The sequence below is a fragment of the Telmatherina bonti genome (genome assembly GCF_933228915.1).
Source record: "Telmatherina bonti genome assembly, chromosome: 13".
NCBI lineage: Eukaryota > Metazoa > Chordata > Actinopteri > Atheriniformes > Telmatherinidae > Telmatherina > Telmatherina bonti.
Window position 1 is genome coordinate 22746335 of NC_136611.1, and position 22928 is coordinate 22769262.

The 22928-nt window shown below is 37.3% G+C and overlaps 1 protein-coding gene across 1 annotated transcript in view; it reads right to left on the reverse strand.

The window, feature by feature from the left end:
• Positions 1-22928, reverse strand: part of arb2a (ARB2 cotranscriptional regulator A) — a 157442-nt gene that overhangs the window by 35544 nt on the left and 98970 nt on the right. The window contains exons 9-10 of the mRNA XM_079251959.1: positions 20568-20684; positions 12812-12896 (exon numbers count right to left, since the gene is read on the reverse strand). Of these exons, the coding sequence (XP_079108085.1) occupies positions 12812-12896; positions 20568-20684 (202 nt within the window). The remainder of the gene's footprint in view (positions 1-12811; positions 12897-20567; positions 20685-22928) is intronic.

Here is a 22928-nt window from a genome sequence, read left to right on the forward strand (position 1 = left end):
GTATGGAGGAAGAAAAGGAGGATGATCCAAACACTATAATATCATTTCCAAGAACTATTTATGGGGCAGGGCATGAGGAGGGCAGATGTAGGCTGGGTGGGGGCGAAGAGTTTATCAGGGGGTGGAGCTGGGGCTTAACTGGTCAGAGGTCAGGCATATAGTGCAGCGATCTAATGGCTTGTGCACCACAGCTTAGCTCATGTTTTCAAAAAACAAGATACAGAAACTAGGCCAGAAATCAAGAGATGAAAAGCACCACAAATAGAAGACTGGATAAATGAAACTCGCCAAAGTTCAAATAGTTAATACCTTTTTTCTTTCTTTCTTAGATATATAAAATTGTGGCATGTTGTGCATTCCTTATTGTGTTTGTTGGGTTTAAAATCAAAACCGAAAAAAAAAAAAAAAAAAAAAAAACCCAGAACACCATCTGCATGAATGCAATGATGATGAAATTGTTTAAAAGACCAATTTAAGTCTGTGATGATTCCTCCAAAAGGCTGACAGCCATTTTAGATAGTCAGTGAGCTTGAAGTCACTATTGTTTGAAGGTTACAGGTGTGAACCTTGTCACAGGGTCAATATGACAAGTAATGAGGATCAGATTAGACGCCTGAGGGAAATCCTTGGTGTACTCTTCCATTTGAAAGAAACATTTTCATATCACTTATTATCATGTGATTTGGTGACTAATACTCAATGCATCAGAGGATTAGAGATTTTTTAGTAAATGAGAACAAATACACAATGAACCCCACAGTCTTTAGATACATAAACATACACCATACACATTTCAAATCAGCATTACTATATATGAAATAAATTATATTGTAATTTTAAGAATTTTATAACTAATGTTATATTTTATTTCTTTCTTGTACACTGTTTAACCATACACGAATTAATATATCTGGAGACTGCTTCAAAGACCTTTGAGTGTGAGAGAAAAAGGCTGATCTTGGGGCCAGAGAAGGACTGGAATGCCAGGCATGGGTTTAAGCTGTAAGGTAACATCTATGTCAAAAGCCTCATCACGTCTGAGGCTAAATCTCTTAAATTGTGGTGGTCTTGAGTAGGAACTACCAAGACAATCTGATATGAACACATTCAACATAATCCACGGGAGCCGACCTGACATGTGACCGGCTGCAACACCTCAAGGCCAAAGGTTAACCCAAATTTCAGCAAATCTGAACGGGCACGGCATGAGCTTATAGCCAGGGAGGGAGGGGGCATGGCTTGGCCTCCAACCTTTACCAACTAAGACCCTTGAAGTTTTTTACCCTGACCTAGACTTGACTTGTTCATCTGGGATGTTAGCAATACTAATTACTACCTGATAGCGGCCTGGTGCCAAATGTAATTCACTTTCCTCCAATTCTCCTCGAATCTACTCCAACAGCCAGTGCCAACCTCATTTATTGCTCGTGAAGTGTTTCAGACACAGAGTGCAAGCCCTCACCTTTCTTTTGCCCTGGCAATTTATTTCCTTTGTTTGGGGTTTTGTTATCTGGATCCTCGCAGTGCACAGGGCAGGAGTGGGGCAAAGGGGAGCTGCACTAAGTGACATGTGAGGGGTTAGCTGGCATGCACTCTGAAAACAAGAAGCATTTAATAAGCCAAACCAAAGGGGATTAAAATGGCAGTAAAGATGGAGTTTGAGTTTGTGATTCAAATACCGAACTCACGTTTCATTCTATAAATTTAAAAAGACAAAACAAACAAAAACAAAGACTTACAAACAAAATAATTAATTAAAAAAAAAAAAAAAAGTATTTTCTGTTACTGAAAAGTGTGCAAGAATATGCACAACGGATGAGGCAAGATAAATGGAGTTGGAAAAGGGTCTGTTGACACACACCAGCTTAAACTTCTACTTCAGGATGGATATTGGGGTTGGCCCTCAAAACAAGAGAGCCAAATTTACTCAGAGTACTCAGAGACCTGCTTGTCCAACCTTGTGATGACTGAGCTGCATGTTTTCCACTTGGCTTTAGGCGTGCCTTTCACCTGGCCTACTCCTACATTTCACTAAAACACTTTACTAAATCTGTAAATTCACAGTAGATCAATGTAAAGACTAATGTTTGTGGTGTGTGAGTCTATGGGACTGTATAACTAAGCGTGTCTTCATGTTAGGGCCGTCTTGTGTGTCTGTCTATGTGAATCTGTGTACATGCAGTTTTTAGCGTGTTTTTTGAGTGAGTGGATTGTTGATGTTGATTAGATAAGAGGTGTACTCTGCAGTCGGTGGACGTCTTGGCTGACCAGCACACAGATGCAGAGATGGGGGAAGAAAAGAGGTGTGTTTTTCCACTTCCTCTGTGCTTTAGCCCTGAGAGGCTCACACAGATGATAACCGATGTGTCTCTAGGTCACCCTGATAACACTGCTGTACACACAGCATTCTTCATAGTAAGGGGATATGCATACAAGTGTAGGAGTGTTTCTATCTGTGCAGGAATGTGTGTATTAAAATCTCCCCCCAGAAATATGGACTTATGCCAAACAACCACATTGTGACTTTAAGTGACTTGTCACATTACATCTTTCCGAATGAAAAGACAAAAAAGTTGGCAACAGATTAGATGAAAAATATAAAAACAAAACTAACAATTTGAAAGTATGAGTAACCAGAACCTAAGTACCAGTGTTCTGTGATTAAGAAAAGTTTATCATATAACAAGATTCTATAAATGTTTATATGTTATCTCAGTTTTACAAACCATTTAAACAAATGTGGTAAAGAGTATTAGAGTGACCAGCATGTAATATAAATTGCAGTTAGACAAATTCAAAAACAACATAGTTACACATTCAGGAAAAAAATAACACATTCCTCCTGACAACATATTTTCAACCTTTGACTAAGTTGCCAGAATTCTTTCATAGTTGCTGACACACATGTCAGGGGTCACTCTGTCTTACCAAGAGCAGTGACAGGCCAGCAATGGTTAGAGGAAGTGAGTAGATAAACAAGAAAAGCAGGAAAAGAAGGTTAAGGATTAGCAGTCATAGCATCTCAGAGGGACCAACCCAGCCTATCTCATTACTTCCTGGTACAATAACTACAAAAAATCTGAGCATGTCATTACAGCTGCTTTCTATAGGCCACGAACAAGCAGTGTTTCTGCTCTTTATTCGTTTGACAGATGGGATAAATAAATAAACAATTATCTAGTGATTAACAAATTACTCTTAGAGTAACACATACTGTTTCATACTGTCGTTTTCCTTGTATTGAAAATGACTGGTAAATATTTGGTAAGAAATGTTTGTCTGTCAACTTAGGGACAAGGACAGTTAAGATCACTAGCTGATCATGAAATGCAGCATTATGCTTGTTTGCATATTTATGTAAAAAGACTTCATTTTCCATTCTCAGCATCACTGACAACTTGATGCTGAAAAACTGGGTAATTTGAGGGTGATTATGATCAAAGGACATCCAAGGATATTTTTTCTTAAATTTTCTTAAAATATTATACATTCATAACTACATTAAGTATGCATTTAATTATTTTAAAAGTTTCCCAAGGACAAGTAAATGGATGAAACCATAGCATAATGTAAACATGCAAACTGGGATTATAAAATCACTGACATAAATATCTTATATATTATATATATTTAAATTAAGAGAAAAAAACATGACAATCAAATAACCTCGTTTTAAGATAAAAAATAAACAATAAAACAAACATAATAAAACAGCTTTAAGAAGCAAAACTCTTAAAAACCAGATAAAAGGTAGAGAGCAACTTAAGTGTTTTGTAATAGTAGTAATAAAATTGTTTAAAAAAAGATTCAAACTGTTTACTTCTGTCAGGAAATAATCATAAAATAGCAGACAGACTAAAACACCTGTCTAAGTTTGTTTTCCAGAATTAAGTGTGAACTAGTGAGTGAATTAATGCTCCATGTTTTAAGAATATAGAAAATAAATTGGCTACCTGGTGGTAAAACAATCGTTTCAATGGGAAGCAAAAAATGGTGCGTAGTGTTTTTCCAATTTGACTTCATTATCCCATCCTTTTACTGACCAGGCCAATGCCAATCATTATGAATATCTAAATGGACTTGCTAAACAGATAACATCATAATGACAACTGCTGGCTGACAACTTGTGCTTTGTTAAGACCACACAGTGACTACAGGATGGATGTAATAGCTAAGAGTCAAAATGCTAGTAGGGGTTAGGATTTGCTGTTCCTTTTTAAGGCTTAATGGATTACTTCCACACCAGGGAATGCATCTAAAATCAGCCCTTAACCACAAAAACATATCATGCTATTACGGATTGGATTGTGATATTTTAAACATGTCATAAACCAAAAAAGTATCTGGTATCCCATACAGTTTTAAATGAAAAGAACTTCTTTTTTTGTTTACACCTTCATACTTTATCTTGCTACTGCTACCTTCGTCAAATAATGAAAATGCAAGGTTTGTGTGTTCCTTTTCTAAGTAGATGCCAAATGTTGAGGTCAGTGAGAAAAGCTGGGCAGATTAATGCCTTTATCAACTCAACGAGCAGAGGCTATTTGGACACATGAGATCCATGTCTATAAAGCACTAATCTGGGAATGTCCTCTGAGTGACTAAAGATGGACACTACCCATTGCAGCTAAGAGGCTTGAGGATTCACGAGCAGCTGGTGGCCAACTGTACCCTCCACATTAGCGCCCCCATCTGACCCCAAATGCTGAGTCAGAAAAGAAACTATTGTTCAAGATGATCAAAAATACTCAAAGTAAAAAAAAAAACACAGTACAAGGTGTATCCATACCTGATCATTCTCTAAAACACCAAGATTTCCTCTTACATGTGTGTGATAAAGTATGAGATGTCATATTTCCGTGGTATTTAAGTAAGAATGAATGACTGACCGAATGAAGTAATGAATGAATGAATGAATGAACGAATGAACGAATGAATGAACAGACAAAAAACTGATTACTATACATACAGATGTGTGTATGCTACAGCAAGTGCAACTGCTAAACAAAACTGTTGGAGGTGTGGGAAAAAAGTAATAAACATGGAAATGAAAACAAAGAGTCGTTGTTTCTCACGGCTTCCACAGCAGTGATTGACCATGTGGCAAAAACAGAACAAATGGAAAAATGTGAGGACTTAATAAAAGTGAACATAGAATGGCCCTTATGAGCACATCTAGTACAAAAATAATGAAATTATAAAATAATTAAATAAAATAATAGAAAATAGACGGTTGTGAAAAAACAACTTCCTGCATTTAAAAAAAAAAAAAAAAAAAATCACAACCATCTGAACTCAATGACTACAGACCAGTCACCAGTCATCTCACATGATGAAAGTCCTTGACAGAATGTTATTGGCTTACCTAAATAAGCAGGTTAACATCTTTCCGGACCAATCCAGTTTGCATATATTGAGCTTGGGGTTGAAGATGTCATCATCTATCTGCTTTAGTGCAATAACTGCACCCACTCTCATCTTTAAAAATCAGACAACACTTTGAGGATCATGTTCTTTGGTTTTTCTAGTGCTTTTGATACAATTTGCCTTGTATCCAGGTGGATACTGTACCTCACAAACTACCTGGATTCATGACTATCTGAACAACAGAGCACAGTTTGGGAAACTGGAAGGCAATGTGTCTGAGATGGTGGTCAGCAGCTAACAAGCACCACAAGGGTCTGCACTCTCCATTTCTCTTCACACTGTGCACCTGAGACTTTCAATACAACTCTGGCAAAGCAAAGATCATTCAACATCTGCACCAAAATGTTGCATATTTTCCATAAGTCTGTTGTGGAAAGTGTAACTTGCTTTGTAGCCATCTGCTGGGGCAGCAGCTTCAGAAGCAGAAGCTTAAAGAGAATGAACAAAGTAATCAAGAAGGCTGGTTCGGTGATGGGAATAACTCTGGAGCAGCTGTGGCTGATTGCCCAGGAAAGAATGCTGCACAAGCAGTTGAAGATAATGAATGATCCTTCGTATGCACAACACAATGAAGAAGGCACAGCCTGTGCAGTAGAGTGTATTAAGTTCAAGGCTTTGTCAAGTTCAATGCAAGACAGAAAGGTACAGGATATCATTCAAGCCAGCAGCCACCACCATCTAGAACAAGGCAATGTCATCTTTTATTTATTTTCATATAAAACAAATAAAAACAACAAAACCGATTACAAAATGCCATATTCCATTTGGGGTTAACAATGTATTTTTAAAATTTTATTTAATTTTCATTTCATTTAATAAAACCACACTACAATGCAGACACTTGTGTTGTTTTATTTAATCTATTTGAACTTTTATTTACTCATACTTTCCTGTTGCTCCTTTCTTCTTTTCTTGGAATGATGGGTAGAGATTGAGTGTGGAGGAAATGATAAAAAGCCAAAGTGAATATTACAGACAAGGCTTTCCAGACACAGTCAATATTTAATATGTTTTGTTGAAATTTGTCTGTGACCTATAGAACAAAAGATGAAAATAAACAGTAATACTAACTCTGCACTAATTTACATTTCGTATGCTTTTGTATACATTTCTCATTAATATGTACATTATGAACACACACAAAAAAGAAGTTTTTACAACAGCCTTAACTGTTGAAAGGTGCTTTATATGCAATGTAGTTATAAATTTTCTGCTCCTATTATTTTCCAGAGCTACTATGAAAATTTCCCTTTGGAATATTTACACACAAGTGCAGATATATAAATTAGTTATTAATTTTTCCAAAAAATTCAAACTTGTTTGAAAAAAAATTGCTTCACTCCTTTCTGGGTGGTCAGGAGTGGTTTACTTCACTGAGTACACACAAGTTTGTGGTATGTCATAATGGCTTGCGTGCAGATGGGAGCAAAGTCTGCATTAATATTTACTGTCTAAACTAAATAAAAAATACAAGATTTCTACCTTTGTCCACAGAACTATATATTCACTATATAACTTCAGTTGTGCTAACTGAACAAATATATCTTAGCATAACAAAGATAAAACAAACATTTTTTCCTCAGCTGTAATATGAAATCAATAAACCAAATTCTTGTTTTTTAATGCCCGTTGAGCAGAACCATCTGCACATGACTTTAGATTGTTCCTGTGTCGTCCCAATTAAATAATAATGCAAAATAAGTTTACATCTCAAAAGATGATGTAAACTCTCTTGGTTACCTCTGACAAAGAAAGTTTACAATATGTTTATGATATGAAAAACTACTAACAAACCAAATCTAACAATTATTATATCAAGCAAATCATAAACACCTCATTATAAACTCAAACAGTTTTTATAACATTATTATTTTATCTGTCGCATATGTGACCCAGACAATAGACTGATCCAACCTCAGTGAATCCAGGTCAAAGGTTATGGTGCAGTTCACTAAAGTTTACCTGTCTATTTCCTGCAACACAAGCACAGCATTTTCCAGTTAGTCTAAATAAACACTGAAATACATATAAAAACACAGACACAAACACACACATTTGCATGTAATCTTCTAGAGACAGCAGACTTCCACCACACCAAGCTGAAAAAACAGTGGTTGGACGGGTTGAGGTTCATCAGAGTGGAGCTAGGCTTCCTCTTAAAAAATGAACTCTCACAAGTACCAATTAGACATGGTGTGTGCGTGATGAAGAGGCGCTGACAGCTACAGTGTTTCATGATCAGCAATGCATGGATCAGTAAGGTGAGGGTAAATGTAAAGTCAAACCTGCAGCAGGATGGATCCCATCCGATATGAAAGCATGGAATGTGTGTATCAGCATACCAGCTTTTAATCCAAATGCACCCTTTGCGTTTCTGTTCTGTTATTATCATTTTACAAACGTATGACCCCTAACAGAATAAAAAAAAAGCATATGATCATCCAGGCCACCGTACAAAACAGTTCCCATTTTTATAATGCTGGATCACTTTTTCACACTACTATCGTAGGTTTTTTCTCCAAATATCAGAACCAAGAAATCAATTTAACTAAATTCTGAATTCTAGTATTATAAAATGCTTGAAAAGCAAGAAAGGTGGGCCAAAAACAAAAAAATCATATATCAACTTCTACATGTTGTGGAAGAAATGCAAGTCTCTCTCTGCAGTCCATTAGGGTTAATTACAGTTTTGAGGTGGAACATATGTATGAGAACAGGGTTGGTAATTAAAGTACAGGTAAGACATTAACTTACTTTTGTTAGCCATTAATCAGTGTTTACCTTCAGAGAGCTCTCCTTTTGTAATTAATAATCAGCTTAGACAATGAGTAATCACCCAGGAGGAAGTTGTGTGTGCATTTGTGTGTACTTATATGCATGTTCCTAAATATAGGGGGATTTCCTACTTTTGAAACAGCAGTTTTACTGATCAAACAACTCATTATCTGCCTCACCAGACCAAAAAGTTCCCAAAGTAACTTACAAAGGAACCTTTATATTTGAACTCCATTTTTGCTTTGCTCTCTTTCCATTAAACTGCAGTCAACACTGTTCAACATAGTCTGAATTATAGTGGCTGAGAAGGGCAACATAGATTTATATAAGTGTTTATTTTAGTGTTTCCCATGCTTTCATGGGTTGCATTTGTGTTTTGCCACTTGTAGATGTCTCAGGATTTATACAAACTGTTCATATTTTTTTTTATTTATTTCCTAAATTTTAAACTTTTTTGAAAAATGTAAATGTGTTTTATGAAATAAATGGGACTTCTAAACCATTCTATTTTTTAATTTGTTAATGTGTTTCTTAAAATGAGCATGTTTTGCACTTCCCAGTGACGACTGAATCCCTGGCGCAGCTGAGTTGTTAGCATAGCATTAATTAATTAATGCAAATCATTTTGAAATAAATACAAAGTAATTAATTATTCATACAATATTTAAAAGTTACACCTTAAATTTTTATAAGTGCTTGAATGTATGGGAATTGTGATACTCTCCAGTGACACTGTTTATCTTTTCATTTTGTTCTCTCTTGACCAAATAAATTACTCAATAAATGAATGGGGGGGCTAATTAACAAAATAAAATGTGAATCAATCCAGGAGATCACATAAAAAGAGGAAATAGGCTAGCACAATATGCATTATTTTTCCTCCTTTCCTGGTTTTCCAGCCTTGTCAGAATGCCATGATGGTAAACCAGCAGTGCCTAATGGATGATTTAGAGGATTTCTGTCAAAAGTCTGCTCGGATGACAGTCATCATTTGATCAATTCACACACACACACGGAGGCCGGATGCAGAGGTAGGGTTAGGGAGGCAGATCCATTGAGATAGTCAGAACATAAAGAAAAGAAAGGAAAGAACAGATGCAGAGACAGCAATAGAGCAACAGCTGCATCTACCCTTCATCCCATTCTCCCACGATGCAGCATGACCAATGCCCATTTGGTACTTTGCAAGCCCTTAGACATTTTACTGTCTGTCTGATCATATGCCATTCTCCACAGCAGCCCCAAACTTGCCCCAAGGCTAGCTCAGTCTGGCTACACACAAGAGCAGTGGGTCACATTGTGATGTGTGCCTCTGCATATGTGCACACACATGTCGTGTATGACAGCAAGGATTCACTTGTCTATTTTCTGTTGCTGAGAGGCTTTATCTTGTTCACAACACCTACACATACCCACAGACTAATGCCATAGCAACACAGACAACAGTAGTCATGGTGGTATGTATGCTGATTGAATTGTTGGGTTACGGTACCCTGACAGCCTTCCTTAAACTTTCTCTCAACCTTGTCACCTCTGTTGCCCTGCTGTAGCTTTCACCACAATGGTTGGTGCTTGTGAACCTGCCAGGCTGCCAAGGACACACAAAGATGACTGTGTCAACCTTTGACATCAGAAACTGCAACCAAAAGACCAGAGACAAGCTGAGTTGGCAGCTCTGTTAAGAGGGTAGAGACCCCGATCTTTTCAGCTAAGTTAAAAGTAGCAAAAGTCAACAGTACAGAAGTCAATAGTGCATGCACCCTGAAAAGAAGCTTTCTGAAACAGGTCTAAGTTTGAGTTAAGGTTTGGCATGGTAAAAGTTTAAGAAGAAGGTGACCTCAATATTTTGGGACAACCACTTCTGTCTTTTGATTGACAGCGGTCAAAGAAAGAAACATAAGTCACCAAAGTACAAAACTGACATTTAGACATGAAAGACAGCATGGGCTTTGTATTGATGGCTAGATGACATTTCAAGGAGCTGATTCACTTGTAGATGTTCAGGCCAGCCACCCACATGGCTGAATATGGAACAAACCATTTCAGTGACTGAGATGAGATGGGACTGATAGAAATGTACTCATGGACATGTGGAGCATGTGTAAAATGACCTATACATTCACCCTGGTGTTACTGAGCCATTTGAAGAAAATAAAATCACAAAGCAAAAACCTCCTGAGTGATGATAGAAACAAGAGATGTGACACCAGTGTGAATATCCTGGTGTACATGAATGCATCTACAAATATAACAACTAATGCTTAGATGTGCACATATGTGGGATGAAAGCAGGTGTTTTAATACCTGTGACAGATATATTGTTTATAGTTGAAGGGTTAATTTTTTGTGAGTTTTTCAGTGTGTGCTTGATTGTGTATGTGTGTTACTGTTCAAACAACATTGCAATCATCATCTCTTATCAGAAGTCATGTTGAGGATTACAGCTTTCATCCCTAATCCTACATTAAGGGCACATTCTTATGATGGATGTGACATCATCAAGGCCAGTGAACCAGAGAGGGTATGAGGACAGGAAGCTGAACTCCATAGGAAAGGAGTAATGACTATTGAAGACAGAGTGGATGATTTAAAAAAAAAAAAAAAACAAACAAAAAAAAAAAAACAACACAAATGTGTGGGTGTGCATTTTTTTTATTTTTATTATTATTTTTTTTTATAATTTGGGGGGGGGGGGGGGGGGGGGTATGGTGGCAATAGGCAAACACAGTCGAACTGCAAGTTTCTGTAGCATGTGCAACTTCTTTAGTGTTGCAAGATAAGTTGCATTAGTTTTGGCCTCTCAGTTTTCTAACAATCATCTGTCACAATCGGCTCTAAAAGGGCTAATGATGTACCAAACATCATATTTATATACATAAAGTGCAGTGAAAAAGTATTTGTCCCCTTCCTGATTTTTTTTTCCTTTTATTTACTATTTTGCAAATTGGTCACACTTCAATGGGTCAGATCATCACACAAACTTTTATATCAGACAAATATAACTGCAGTGAATACAAAATGCAGTTTTTTAAATGGTGATTTTATTTATGAAGGAAAAAGGCCCACTCTCCTGCACAGAATTGTTTTAATTCAGCCACACTGGAGGGTTTCTGAGCATGAATGCATAAGCATTTAAGGTCACACCACGGCATTTCAACTGGATTGAAGTCTGGACTTTAACTCAGTCACTCCAAAACCTAATTTTGTTTTTTGAAGCCATTCAGAGGTGGACTTACTGGTGTGTTTCGGGTTAATGTCCTGTTGCATAACCAAAGTGAGCTTGAGCTTGAGGTCATGGACTGATGGCTGAATATTGTCCTTGAAGATTTTCTGGTAGACAGTGCAATTCATGGTTCCATAAATCACAGTAGGCTGTCCAGGTCTGGAAACAGCAAAGCAGCCCCAGACCATCACACTACCACCACCATGTTTGACTGTTGGTATGATATTCTTTTTTATTAAATGCAGTTTTACTTTTATGCCAGATGCCTGGCACCTTCACAAAAATTAAACTTATGTCTTAACAGTTCAAACCATATTTTTTCAAAAGTCTTGGAGATCATCAAGATGTTTCTTGACAAATGTGAGACGAGCCATGTGTTCCTTTTGGTCAGTACAGGTTTTTGCTGTGGAACTCTCCCATGGAGGCCATTTTTGGCCAGTGTCTTTCTTCTTGTCCAATCATAAATACTAACCTTACATGAGGTAAGTGAGGCCTGCAGTTATTTTGATGTTGTTCTGGGTTCATTTGTCACCTCCTGGATTAGTAGTTGTTGTACTCTTGGAGTAATTTTGGAAGGTTGATCACTCCTTGGAAGGTTTGACACTGTTCCCAGTTTTTTCCATTTGTGGATAAGTACTGTGGTTCATTGGACTCCTAAAGCCTTAGAAATGGCCGAAAGGTTCTATTTAAGTTAATTGTTTTTTGATCAGGTCTGGCAGTGGTGATGCATGGGTTTAGTCAGGACTCAGTTTCCAAAAAATGTGGTTAACTCATGACTAACCCATGACTACATTTTTTACTATTTGCAAAATAGTAAGAAACCAAGAAGGGACAAAACATTTTTCACAGCACTGTATTATTACTACAGTAATTTATTAAATAAATTCACCTATCTGCATTTGTTAATCATTTATATAAGTCTGAAGTCTCTGTAAAACACTTCTCTAATACTTTAAGATTTTACCATGAATATTTTGCAAAAAAAAATAAACAACATTTTTTTTGTTTGTGTGTTTAGATTTTTTCTTAACACTCTTCCTGCTAGTGGAGATGTTAAACGTCCATGCTACACGTGAGGGCTCTGTAGTAATGATTTGAGAGTAGCTAATTACTTTTCTATGAACAAAACTATGAGATCCTCTACATTCCATACAGCACTACCCTAAATAACATGATTCAACCCACTTCATTTTCCAACTTTTGTAAATTGAATAAAAAAGGTTTTCATAGTCTATATGTGTATAAGTAATTTATTGTTCACCTGTTTTAAAAACAATTACTTTATAGAATAGTTGTATTTGGAATGGAAAACAGTTGCATGATAATACTAAATATTTAAAGATAATAATATTGTGGGCTTATGTTGATGCACTGTTGGTTTCATACCTGCAGAAACTCGGGGACAGTCTGGCAGCATTGGGTCAAGGGGCGTGTCCAAGGGTTCAGGACTCGATACCCAGTTACAACAGTACTGTGGAAAAACCAGAAAAATACAATAGATTGACAATTAAAAGGTCATACTTTCATTCTTAGTTATATGTTTCTCCCACAAAAACTTCTTAAACATCTCCACTTAGACCACTCAGGTTTCTAGTGGGTGTGCATATGGAATATTAATATGCGGTAGCCAACATACACCCAAATAAATAAATAACAAAAAAATAACCTGAACGAAAGAAAAAAAATATAAAACAAACATAAATAAATAAATTAATTAAATAAAAGTCGAGTCTTGTATGCATAAATAACGAAAAAAGCAAAAATATAAAGGAAAATTAGATGGGGGATGTGTATGGAAGACAAGGGAAAGACAGCATACAAAAAAAAAAGAGTATGGATGAGTATGCTGGGGGAAGAGAAGATAGAGACAGGAACAAGCAATTAAAAGCTCTGTGACATGTTGCTCAGACAGCTTGGCGTTTGTTTGTGGAGGAGAGCTGAGGCCTTCTACTATGGTTGATCAGTGGGTGCCCTAGGGGGAGGGTGTCTGCCCAGCTTGCTGACCCATAACCCTCTGCAAACACCCCTAGTCCTCTCAAACCCCTTGTGGTTGACAACTCTACTGTCAGAAAATGGAAGAAGACCTCTTCATCTGTTTTTTGCCGTCTTCATCTTTTTTGCAGTGTGGCACACCCCTATTTTTTACCTAGGATCACACAGTGGAGTATTTCGGACAAATAAGGTTTAAACCTGATGTGTCATTAATAAAGTGTATCAATTTCTTAGAAGAGAGCAACTTACTTTTTTCATGTCTTTGAGCTTTCATTCTCTGGGTCAGCAGATGACAACAGATCAAAGTGTGTTTGCCCTTTTGACTGTGCAATGTGGATTGGTATGCCGTGGCTTGTTATATTCGGACAAAAAAAGGGAAAAGGGAGAGACAGGGAGGCCGAGAAGGAATGCTTAGAGAAGACGTTCCCCAAGATAAGATAAAAGTTCAATAGAAGAAAGAGAAAATGTAAAGAGATTAGAATGTGCAGCTGGCGTCCTTCTGATTCACTGCTTATCTGCCCTTGTTTACTTTCACCATGGCCCCCTGACAGCCATTACTATGTTGTGCGCGCTTGTGTGCATGTAAGCTGTGTGTTAGTATGGGTGTGTGTGCAAGTGACTGCATTTTGCAGGGGGTCTGCCACAAAGGCGTGGAGTGCTGTGAAACCCTCAGACTCAAATCCACACATTCTTTTAAATTCTTGATTTCAGCATCACTGAACCTCAAGGTCCTGAAAGCAGACTCACTGGTAGGACAATTCCATTAAAATGTTTTCCAATAGGACCTTGTAAAAAAAACTAAGTGATATTAAAAATGGGTAACAACAAAATTTATACATTGGATTCTAAATAAGGTGTGCGCAAGTTCTGAAATTGGGACTGATATTCTATTTACTATGAAATGTGTTTTCACCACATAAAGCTTACAAAAGAGATTTTAAAGCTCTTAAAGAAGAGTTGTGAATGTTTCAAGTCTGGGCAAAGAATTTAAATAGTGGTGGATTTGAATTTATTAAAATAAATGATGCTCCTGTATCTAAAATGAACATGTACTAAAACAAAATATGACTGGGGAAACTGGGGAAAACAGACAGGAAATGTATGTTATTGGGTCTCAAAGAATATATATATATATATATATATATATATATATATATATATATATATATATATATATATATATATGTGTGTGTGTGTGTTAAAACATATCTGGCACTGTTGGCCAAGTGCATGTTTTTACAATTCTGAAGACTTTTGACAAACTTCACCTGCACATGGATGTGAGGAAAAATTCTTTGCTGAGCAAAATTAGTTTTCCACTGAACATGCAGGCAAAATATGGCCTTTTCAAATACTACACTCTAGACAAATGAATCAGAGATGTTTAGCCAGAGTAACAGCAGGTACATTCAGCATTGACAAAATCCATTTTCATGTCAAGCATGTTATAGTGGCAATGTTATGGTTTAGGATTTTACTGCCATGTGACTGGGGTAGCCTATCACAGGTCATTCAACTTACAAATGATCTCTGATATCAAAGAACTACAATAATGTGATGTTAAATGTCTAAAAGAAGAAGCCTTAATTGTAGTAACAAAAGAATGATTTTGTCCACTAATTTACTGTAACATGAATTAAAAAATAAGAAAGGAATGGTTGTAGCAGGGTCGAGTTATAACAGAGATTTGATTCAGATTAAAATATGGGAGGTTTCAAATAAGCAGTTCATACAGGATTGCACTTGAACATCTTGCAACATCTTGAAATTTTGAAGCAGATTATTCAACTATAAGAAAGTTGATATCTGAGACTAATGTGTAGTTATGCTAAAAAACTGAAAAGTTTTATTTGTTAATATCATTAGTTCTAGTTCCTAAGGTTGATGAAGCCTTTTCCGTTTAAGAATATTTGAATTTTTTTCTTTAGCATTCTTGCAAAATAAATCTTTGAAAAGGCTGATCAATATTGTGGTAGCCAAGCTAAGCCTACTTTATATATAAAGCACTTTAAAGCCATAAAGCCAAAAGTAATCATATTTGATACATACAGTTCCTGAGATATTTTGCATCACTTCATGGTGGAAACTTTACTCAAAACCCTTTTGTATACCATATGATACTGGTCTACTGCAGCCTGGTGGATACCAAAAAGCAAGGGACTACACTACATTTTGATCTATCGCATGGTAAGAAATAGTAAAAATACCAAAAAATACATTTTTAATTCTTTTATAAAGATTTTGTGAAAGGGTCAAATAAAATGTTGTTAAAAAATGGACTTTTCTTACCAGTTGTATATATGTTATATATATATATATATATATATATATATATATATATATATATATATATATATATATATATATATATATATATATGTGTGTGTGTGTGTGTTTAAACTAAAATATTACTAAATAATAACTCCATCATAGGCCAAAGAAAAGAAATGAGTTTTAAGAATTTATTTTGCACCGACTGCATACAGTTTATATATGTTATCGTTATCCATAGGTTTTGTTTCAAAGAGGATGAAATGTCTTCATGTTGAAATACAGCCTAGTCGGGATGTAGTGAATTTGTGGCATGAGTGTATACACACAAAATTCTAGTTACCATTGACATTAGCACACTAATACCTTTTGAGCATAAGGGTAAGTATGAATAATAGTAATTCGTTGCTTTCATGCTTGATTGTAACTGCAGCAAAAGCAGAAGTCAAAGGTTGTAGCACACCTCCTTGTAGGTCAGTGTCCAAATGTGCAACTGGGATGTCAAAAATTTCAGCCTGACATTTAGTACACTGCTGTTCTACTGTGATCTGTTTAGTAGAAGCTTATGCAGAACTATCTCATTTACAAAATGATCATGATGAAACTTTGCTCACATGTATCCAAATCTTTGACAAATATCATCAAGCACACAGAACAAATTCAGTTGGGAATTGTATATAAAAACAGCTCAATGGAAATAAAGTTTACTTCTTTTTCATTTCATCATTCCAATCTAGTCAGATGAAATAAACAGGGAATAAAGTACAAGCTGATTCTGACTCTTTAATGATAGAAGTAATAGAAATGCCTCATTCACTCTTATCCTAAATGTGTTAGTCCATCAGCCGTGTAAACCAAACATGCAAGAATTGTTGAGAGGATATAGAATAAGAGGAATCATAGAGGTTGAAGAAAAGATCAGAGGAGAGATGAGAAAGGAAAAGGGGGAGACAGCTTGGGGTTTAGTGTTGGGTTAAGATGAGAAGTCATCTTAGTAAACAGTGGCATATCGCATATTTTTAGATCCTTCGCTTTGCCCTAGATGTGCTCTCCTCTGAGGCTGGGCTTGAGGGCACAGCTCTGCAGAGCAGCATAGAAGCAGTGGGGCTCCTTGACTGCTACATCAAGTGTCTCATTGTATCTCCTTTAATTCATTCAGTCTGTCTGGAGGAAGATGTCAGCTGTGCTGTGGAGCAGTCGGCTGAAGGCGGCTGGAGAGAGGGAAAGGAAGGGAGTCTTTCAAAGGGCTCTACTCCCTCCACTACAACTCCACCATCACCACCAATGGAGGCAGGGAGGCTAAGGTTTGAATAGATTTGTCAAGGCAACAACACACATGTGCACACAAACCCTTGCATAAATGCACACACACAGCACAAAGCCCCAGAGCTGTGGGAGACCACAAGCATAACAGCAGTCACATAAAGGCAAGGCCTGCTGGCTGGGATTAGAGCAGGGCGACATGACAAAAGGATGGCACATCACATCGGCTGCCACTGATGCATAGCATCACCACTTCAAGCAGCTCATCCACCGATCAATGGTGCCATTGAACTAAAGGACAGCAAAGAAACAAACATGTAAATAGATCTGACTTTACTCAACTCTGTTGCTCTGTGCATGTGTTCCTCATTGTGTATTTAGATCTGTTCTTTGAACATGCACATGTACATATTCTGCAAAACCCAGTTGCAAGGTACAATGTGTTAAATCTATCAAAATGCCTTTTAATTGATCAATTTCATCAGGAAATTAAATTAGAAAAGATCCACTAAAGTAATAAAGCAAATCAAAAGGCCAACAATGCTTTTCCCCTTATCTGCATTTATATGTTTTAATCTGTGAGTGAGATTCACCACCTGTTGTGTAGAGTGGAAGTCGTACTCCTTCCTTTACAGTACCATCAAAAACAGGGCACTATGATTGCATTCTTTTTTCTGCACAAACCCTATTAATAACTTAAAAGCACTATGACATCAAGCTTGACCCAACTTCAATAACACACTCAACACAAAATCCTAAATGAGTATAAAACACCTGGATAATGGTGACCAAAAATTTAAATAAGCAACAAATTGATCTTGTACAGTTTCTAGAGATCTGTTAGGCATATTACTGCAAAGATTAAACAGCAGTACATAGTGTGTATCTCTGCAATCATGTATATCTTATGTAATTCAATTCTAAACCAGTATCTCCATATTTTTGTCTTTTTAAAGTGCAAAACACTGCAATGAAAAACATTGCAATAAATACATAAAAGTCTGCTAAACTATTGCACACATGACAGCTTGCAACCTAACTTCTCAGAAAGAAGTCCTGAGGATCAATTCTTGCTCACTGTCACTGAGACTGTCTCTCTCTCTCTCTCACCTCCTTCAGTTGCAGTATAATCTCTATGGATTAGGATGCTTTATTCATGACCATAGTGATACTCTCTGTGTATGTAAGAAGTGTGTGTGTGTGTGTGTGTGTGTGTGTGTGTGTGTGTGTGTATGTGTGTATGTGTGTATATGTGTATGTATGTTCTGGGCAGGCCACTAGAGTGTGACAGCAGGCCAGCACAGTGACAGGAGACACCTTAGAGACTCTGACAGGCTGCCAGCTGTACACCATAATTCGGATTCTCTCTCACACTCACTTCTCCTCGCAGTGCTACTCATCTATCTCCACATACGTCTTTATGCCTTCTCATCCATCTGTATTCACTCCATTCATATTGTACCTGTCTTTCTGTTTTTCCTTTTCCAGAGCTCTACCATGTGTTTTCTCAGTGGCAGTCAGCTGGATTTGAATAATTAAATGTTTCTCACACCATATTCATTTAATATTTTTCTATTTCTTCTTTTTCTCTGTTTTATATCAACTTTACTCTGAATATTATGTCCTTGTTGTGACATCAGATGCCCCTTGTCTGACCCATTTGGTCTTCGTAACCTGGCTCAGCAGGCACTGATCTCTAAATCCCATCTCCTCTTTTCTACTGTTCTGATCCCTCCATCCCACCATCCAGTGACCTCTTTAACCTTGAAAGGAGGGAATTATCTCCATTCGATGAGAACAGACCAATGCCTGGCTGGGGTTCCCCGACCTCACATGCACTTACTCTTATGAGCACCCATATCTGAACATCACCCAGGGCGTAATACTTCTGTTGGGTGTGCTGCAGAATCCTGGGTGCTCTCCTTGTGTGTGTGTGTGTGTGTGTGTGTGTGTGTGTGTGTGTGTGTGTGTGTGTGTGTGTGTGTGTGTGTGTGTGTGTGTGTGTGTGTATTTGTGTGTGTGTGTTTCTGCCCTTACCTTTTTGGGCAACAAAGATTGTTATTTTTTGGGGTTTTTTGGGGGGGGTTTTGTCTTACATTCAAGATCCAGTTGCTGATATCTACACCAACTGTGCTGGTGTGTATATGTTTCACACACCATTAAGTTTCATATACCATTATGCACATGTACACCAGCTTTTAATGATCACATCCAGAAATACTGGGAAAAAAACCACAATAGTGTTCCCCACATGAGATTAGCATTCTGAGTCAATCAGAAAAAGGAACCTTATGATGTAAATTAACTAGAGGAGTTCTCGATGGCTAACCAGCTTAAAATCCCAAGGGAAAAAATATTTATCAGTTGGTCATACTTATTAGTCTTTCATGATGGCATATAGCAGAAACATGGGATATACATTAGCTGTGTTAGAAATGTTCTTTCCATTTAGCATAATTTGCTTGAATGTCAAGTACATACAAAAAAGAACTCATAAAACCTGTCATTTTTTTCATGTTTTCATGTAATACTTGGAACTGCACATATAGACAAATGGAAACATGACTATTCTTTAAAGCAAAGCAAAGCAAAGGTCAGCCCTGTTTCCTCTTAATTAGGCTGACTTCCGTCTGCATCCAGCCAAAAAAAAAGGACAGTAGGTTAATGAATATGAGAGAGAGTGAATCCTTGCCTGTCTATTGTCTGACTGGACACTGAAGGTTATTTTTGATTTATTGTTCTGGGTAATCATTATAAATAGTAACTTGGTTCATTTTTCAATTATGCCGTGTCCCTCATGTCCCTCAGATGGATCAAAATAAGAAAAACTAAACATGGAGTTGGGGGCAGTGCAACCTTGAATCCCCAATAGTCACTCTACCTTACAAACATTTACAGGCAAGTAATGCACTTGAGCATACACACAGACAAAAAGACACAAAAACACCATAGATTTAAAAGAAAATGCATTACAAAAGCAGGTATGGTATGTGCACATGTATGTGTGTGTGTGTGTGTGTGTGTGTGTGTGTGTGTGTGTGTGTGTGTGTGTGTGTGAGAGAGAGAGAGAGAGAGAGAGAAAGAGAAAGAAAGAGAGCACATGACATTTGCATCTCTTGCTCTCCAGCAGTGCTGGTCTTGGTTGGTCCTCATCTGTATGTGCATACTGAGTGAGCTCAGGTGATGCATATGGCAAGAGGTCGCACCAGAAAGGGCAAATTCTAAAATGAAGCTAACACAAATGCACATGTGCACGTGCATTCTGTCTCACATACTTATCATATAAACACATCATATCAAAATTCCCACACGGCTGCATACACATTGACTAGCAGGGTTAACTATCTCAGTTATTTGTTGACATGCACCCAGGAGAAAAAGCGGCTGATTATTAAAAAAAAATACACACACACATAAAAGATAAAAATCCTCCACAACTTCTTAGGCTAGCTGTAAGACAGGTGTCCTGTGTGGGTCAGCAGGGTTGTGTAGGGAGAAAGGAGCAAAGAACTTAATTTGCATGATGAGATAGGAGTTCATGAATGGACCACTGTGCTGCATCTTTATTTGTTTTGGTTTGCGGCTATATTTTTGAGCTGATGTCTGCTTATTTTACCTGCTGCATCCAATCCTGTGCTCCTTTGCTGGTCTCCTGTTGCCAGATGTTGTGAGCAGAGTCACTGAGTGCTACAGCACACACTCTGTTCCTCACCTGTGTTTCCCTTTGATTCATCTGCCAAAGACAGAAAATTAAACTTGTATGAGTCATGGTTTATTACAAAATTTAACTGAAATGGAACTTACTTTGTAATAAACAAAAACTCTTAAGAATAATAATTATTACATCTTGAGAAGCATAGATATGAATTTAATTACTCGGATTCTTGCACTGTAAGCAGACATTTGCCTGGAGAAAAGATGTACTCCCAGTCCTGGGATGTCATTGGCCCAGAGGACAGGTTTGTAACTGGATGATACAGATTCAACTTGGTGTATAGCATAAGGTTATGAAGTGAAATATAAAAAAGAGCAATAGTGTGTCCTTGTCACGCTCTGTGCAAATGTCCTTTCCTGTGCACGTTCAAATACCTTGGTTCCCATTCTTAATACCCTTTCCCTTCACATGTCACAAAGAATGTGGCGTTCGCAAGCTCGTCTTCCTATTCCCCTCTGAATGTCAACGCCAAGGAAAATGTCACACAAAGGACTTGTTACCACACTACAATAGACTTCCCACACCACTGGTCGGACCCAAAGGAACACTATAGCCAGGCCTTGGGAACAAGTTGTTTTACTCTGCTTGGTTTTGAGATAAAAACGGGGGGTGGGGGCAAGACTTTCAACAATATGTTAAAATTCACTTACTGACTTTGTCTAGTGAGCTGGGAAAGAGACTGCTGGAAAGAAAGTCTATGTATTGCTGTGGAGCAGCTTTAATTAAATTAGTGGATGGCAAATGATTATTTTAAAGCTTCACCTTCAGTGCCATGTAGATTAATGAAAACATTGATACTAGACTGCTAGACTTTTGTTAGTATTTATGAGGTAGTGCATATGAGAAAGAGTTTAGTATGTGAAGCACAGATGATGCTTGCTCATAAAAACAGACTAAATATCAGCATATAAATGTTCAAGTTTAGCAAGACTAAATTCAGCTAAAGCCCCTTTGTTTTCACTGATAATGGAGGGTTTTAGGTGGGGCTACAGTATGGATCTGTGTGTGGCTAAAGCTGAAGCTATCAAAGAGACCAGCACTGACTGGGAATTTGAATACGTCCTCTCATGCCCAGCCAAATTAAAGACAGAGTGTATAGAGATAAATGGAATCTATTAAGGTACTAAAGACTAATATATCATCCAGCTGATAAGGCTTCCACCAGAGCATCTTCACCATGGTGAAGAATACAGCAGACTGAGCAGAGTTACATTTGAAAGGATAAAGATAAAAGTGAGCAACTGTGGAGACAGAAAAAATGACAGGCTACACATGTATGCACATTCACTCATTCACACAAACTCACAAAAAATCCAACATTGTTGTTCTGACCCAGTTTTAAAACCTTGGAGCCCTGTTCAAATTCAGTTTCTCCAGTTTTTACTTCACCTGACTGCAGGACACAGACTTGCTAAAGGTGGTCTCAGTAGATGTGGAAGGAGATAAACCTGTGTTCAGGTCCATGACTGAGCTACAGCATGACAAAGTGAAGGTGTGACAGGAAAGCTGTGGGCTTGAGGAGGGTGTGTGATATGTTGGGCTGGAGGCAGGGGGTTAAATGAACCTATTGAAGAACATGTTCAGCTTATTAGCTCTGCCCAAACTTCCATCAGTCTGATCACCCTTTAACTTAGAGCCAGTGATTTTGTTAATTCGTGACCTTGGATCCCTCACATTATTCTGTTAGAGTTGACTTTCTACATTTTTCCTGTAGTTTGCCTTGGACTCCTTAACTTTAAGTTGTTTTGTGAAGTATTTAATAAGAAAATAGGGTTTGTCATGAAAAGCATTTTACTGTTCTTGTCTGGTCTGGGGAATAGGCGGGCCAGTCCATAACATCAATGCCTTCGTGTTGCAGGAACAGCTGACACACTTCAGCCACATGAGGTCTAGCATTGTCTTGCATGTATTTTTAATCCACAACTTGTAATCAACCTAACTGGCAATTCTACACACACATTTATATATATATATATATATATATATATATATATATATATATATATATATATATATATATATATATATATATGCACACACATATATGCATGTATACACATGCATATATATGTGTATGTATAGCGCTCCCTCTTTATTCCCTCAACATTTTTCATACAGCACAGGCAACGCCCCTTTGGGAAAATAATTACAGGAAGGGATCTCATATTTCGTATCCAAAGTTTTGATGCAGCTATATTTTCCATTCAAGACATGACTTGTTCTCATCAGTCTAAAGCTTGTTACGTCCTCCACGAGATACTT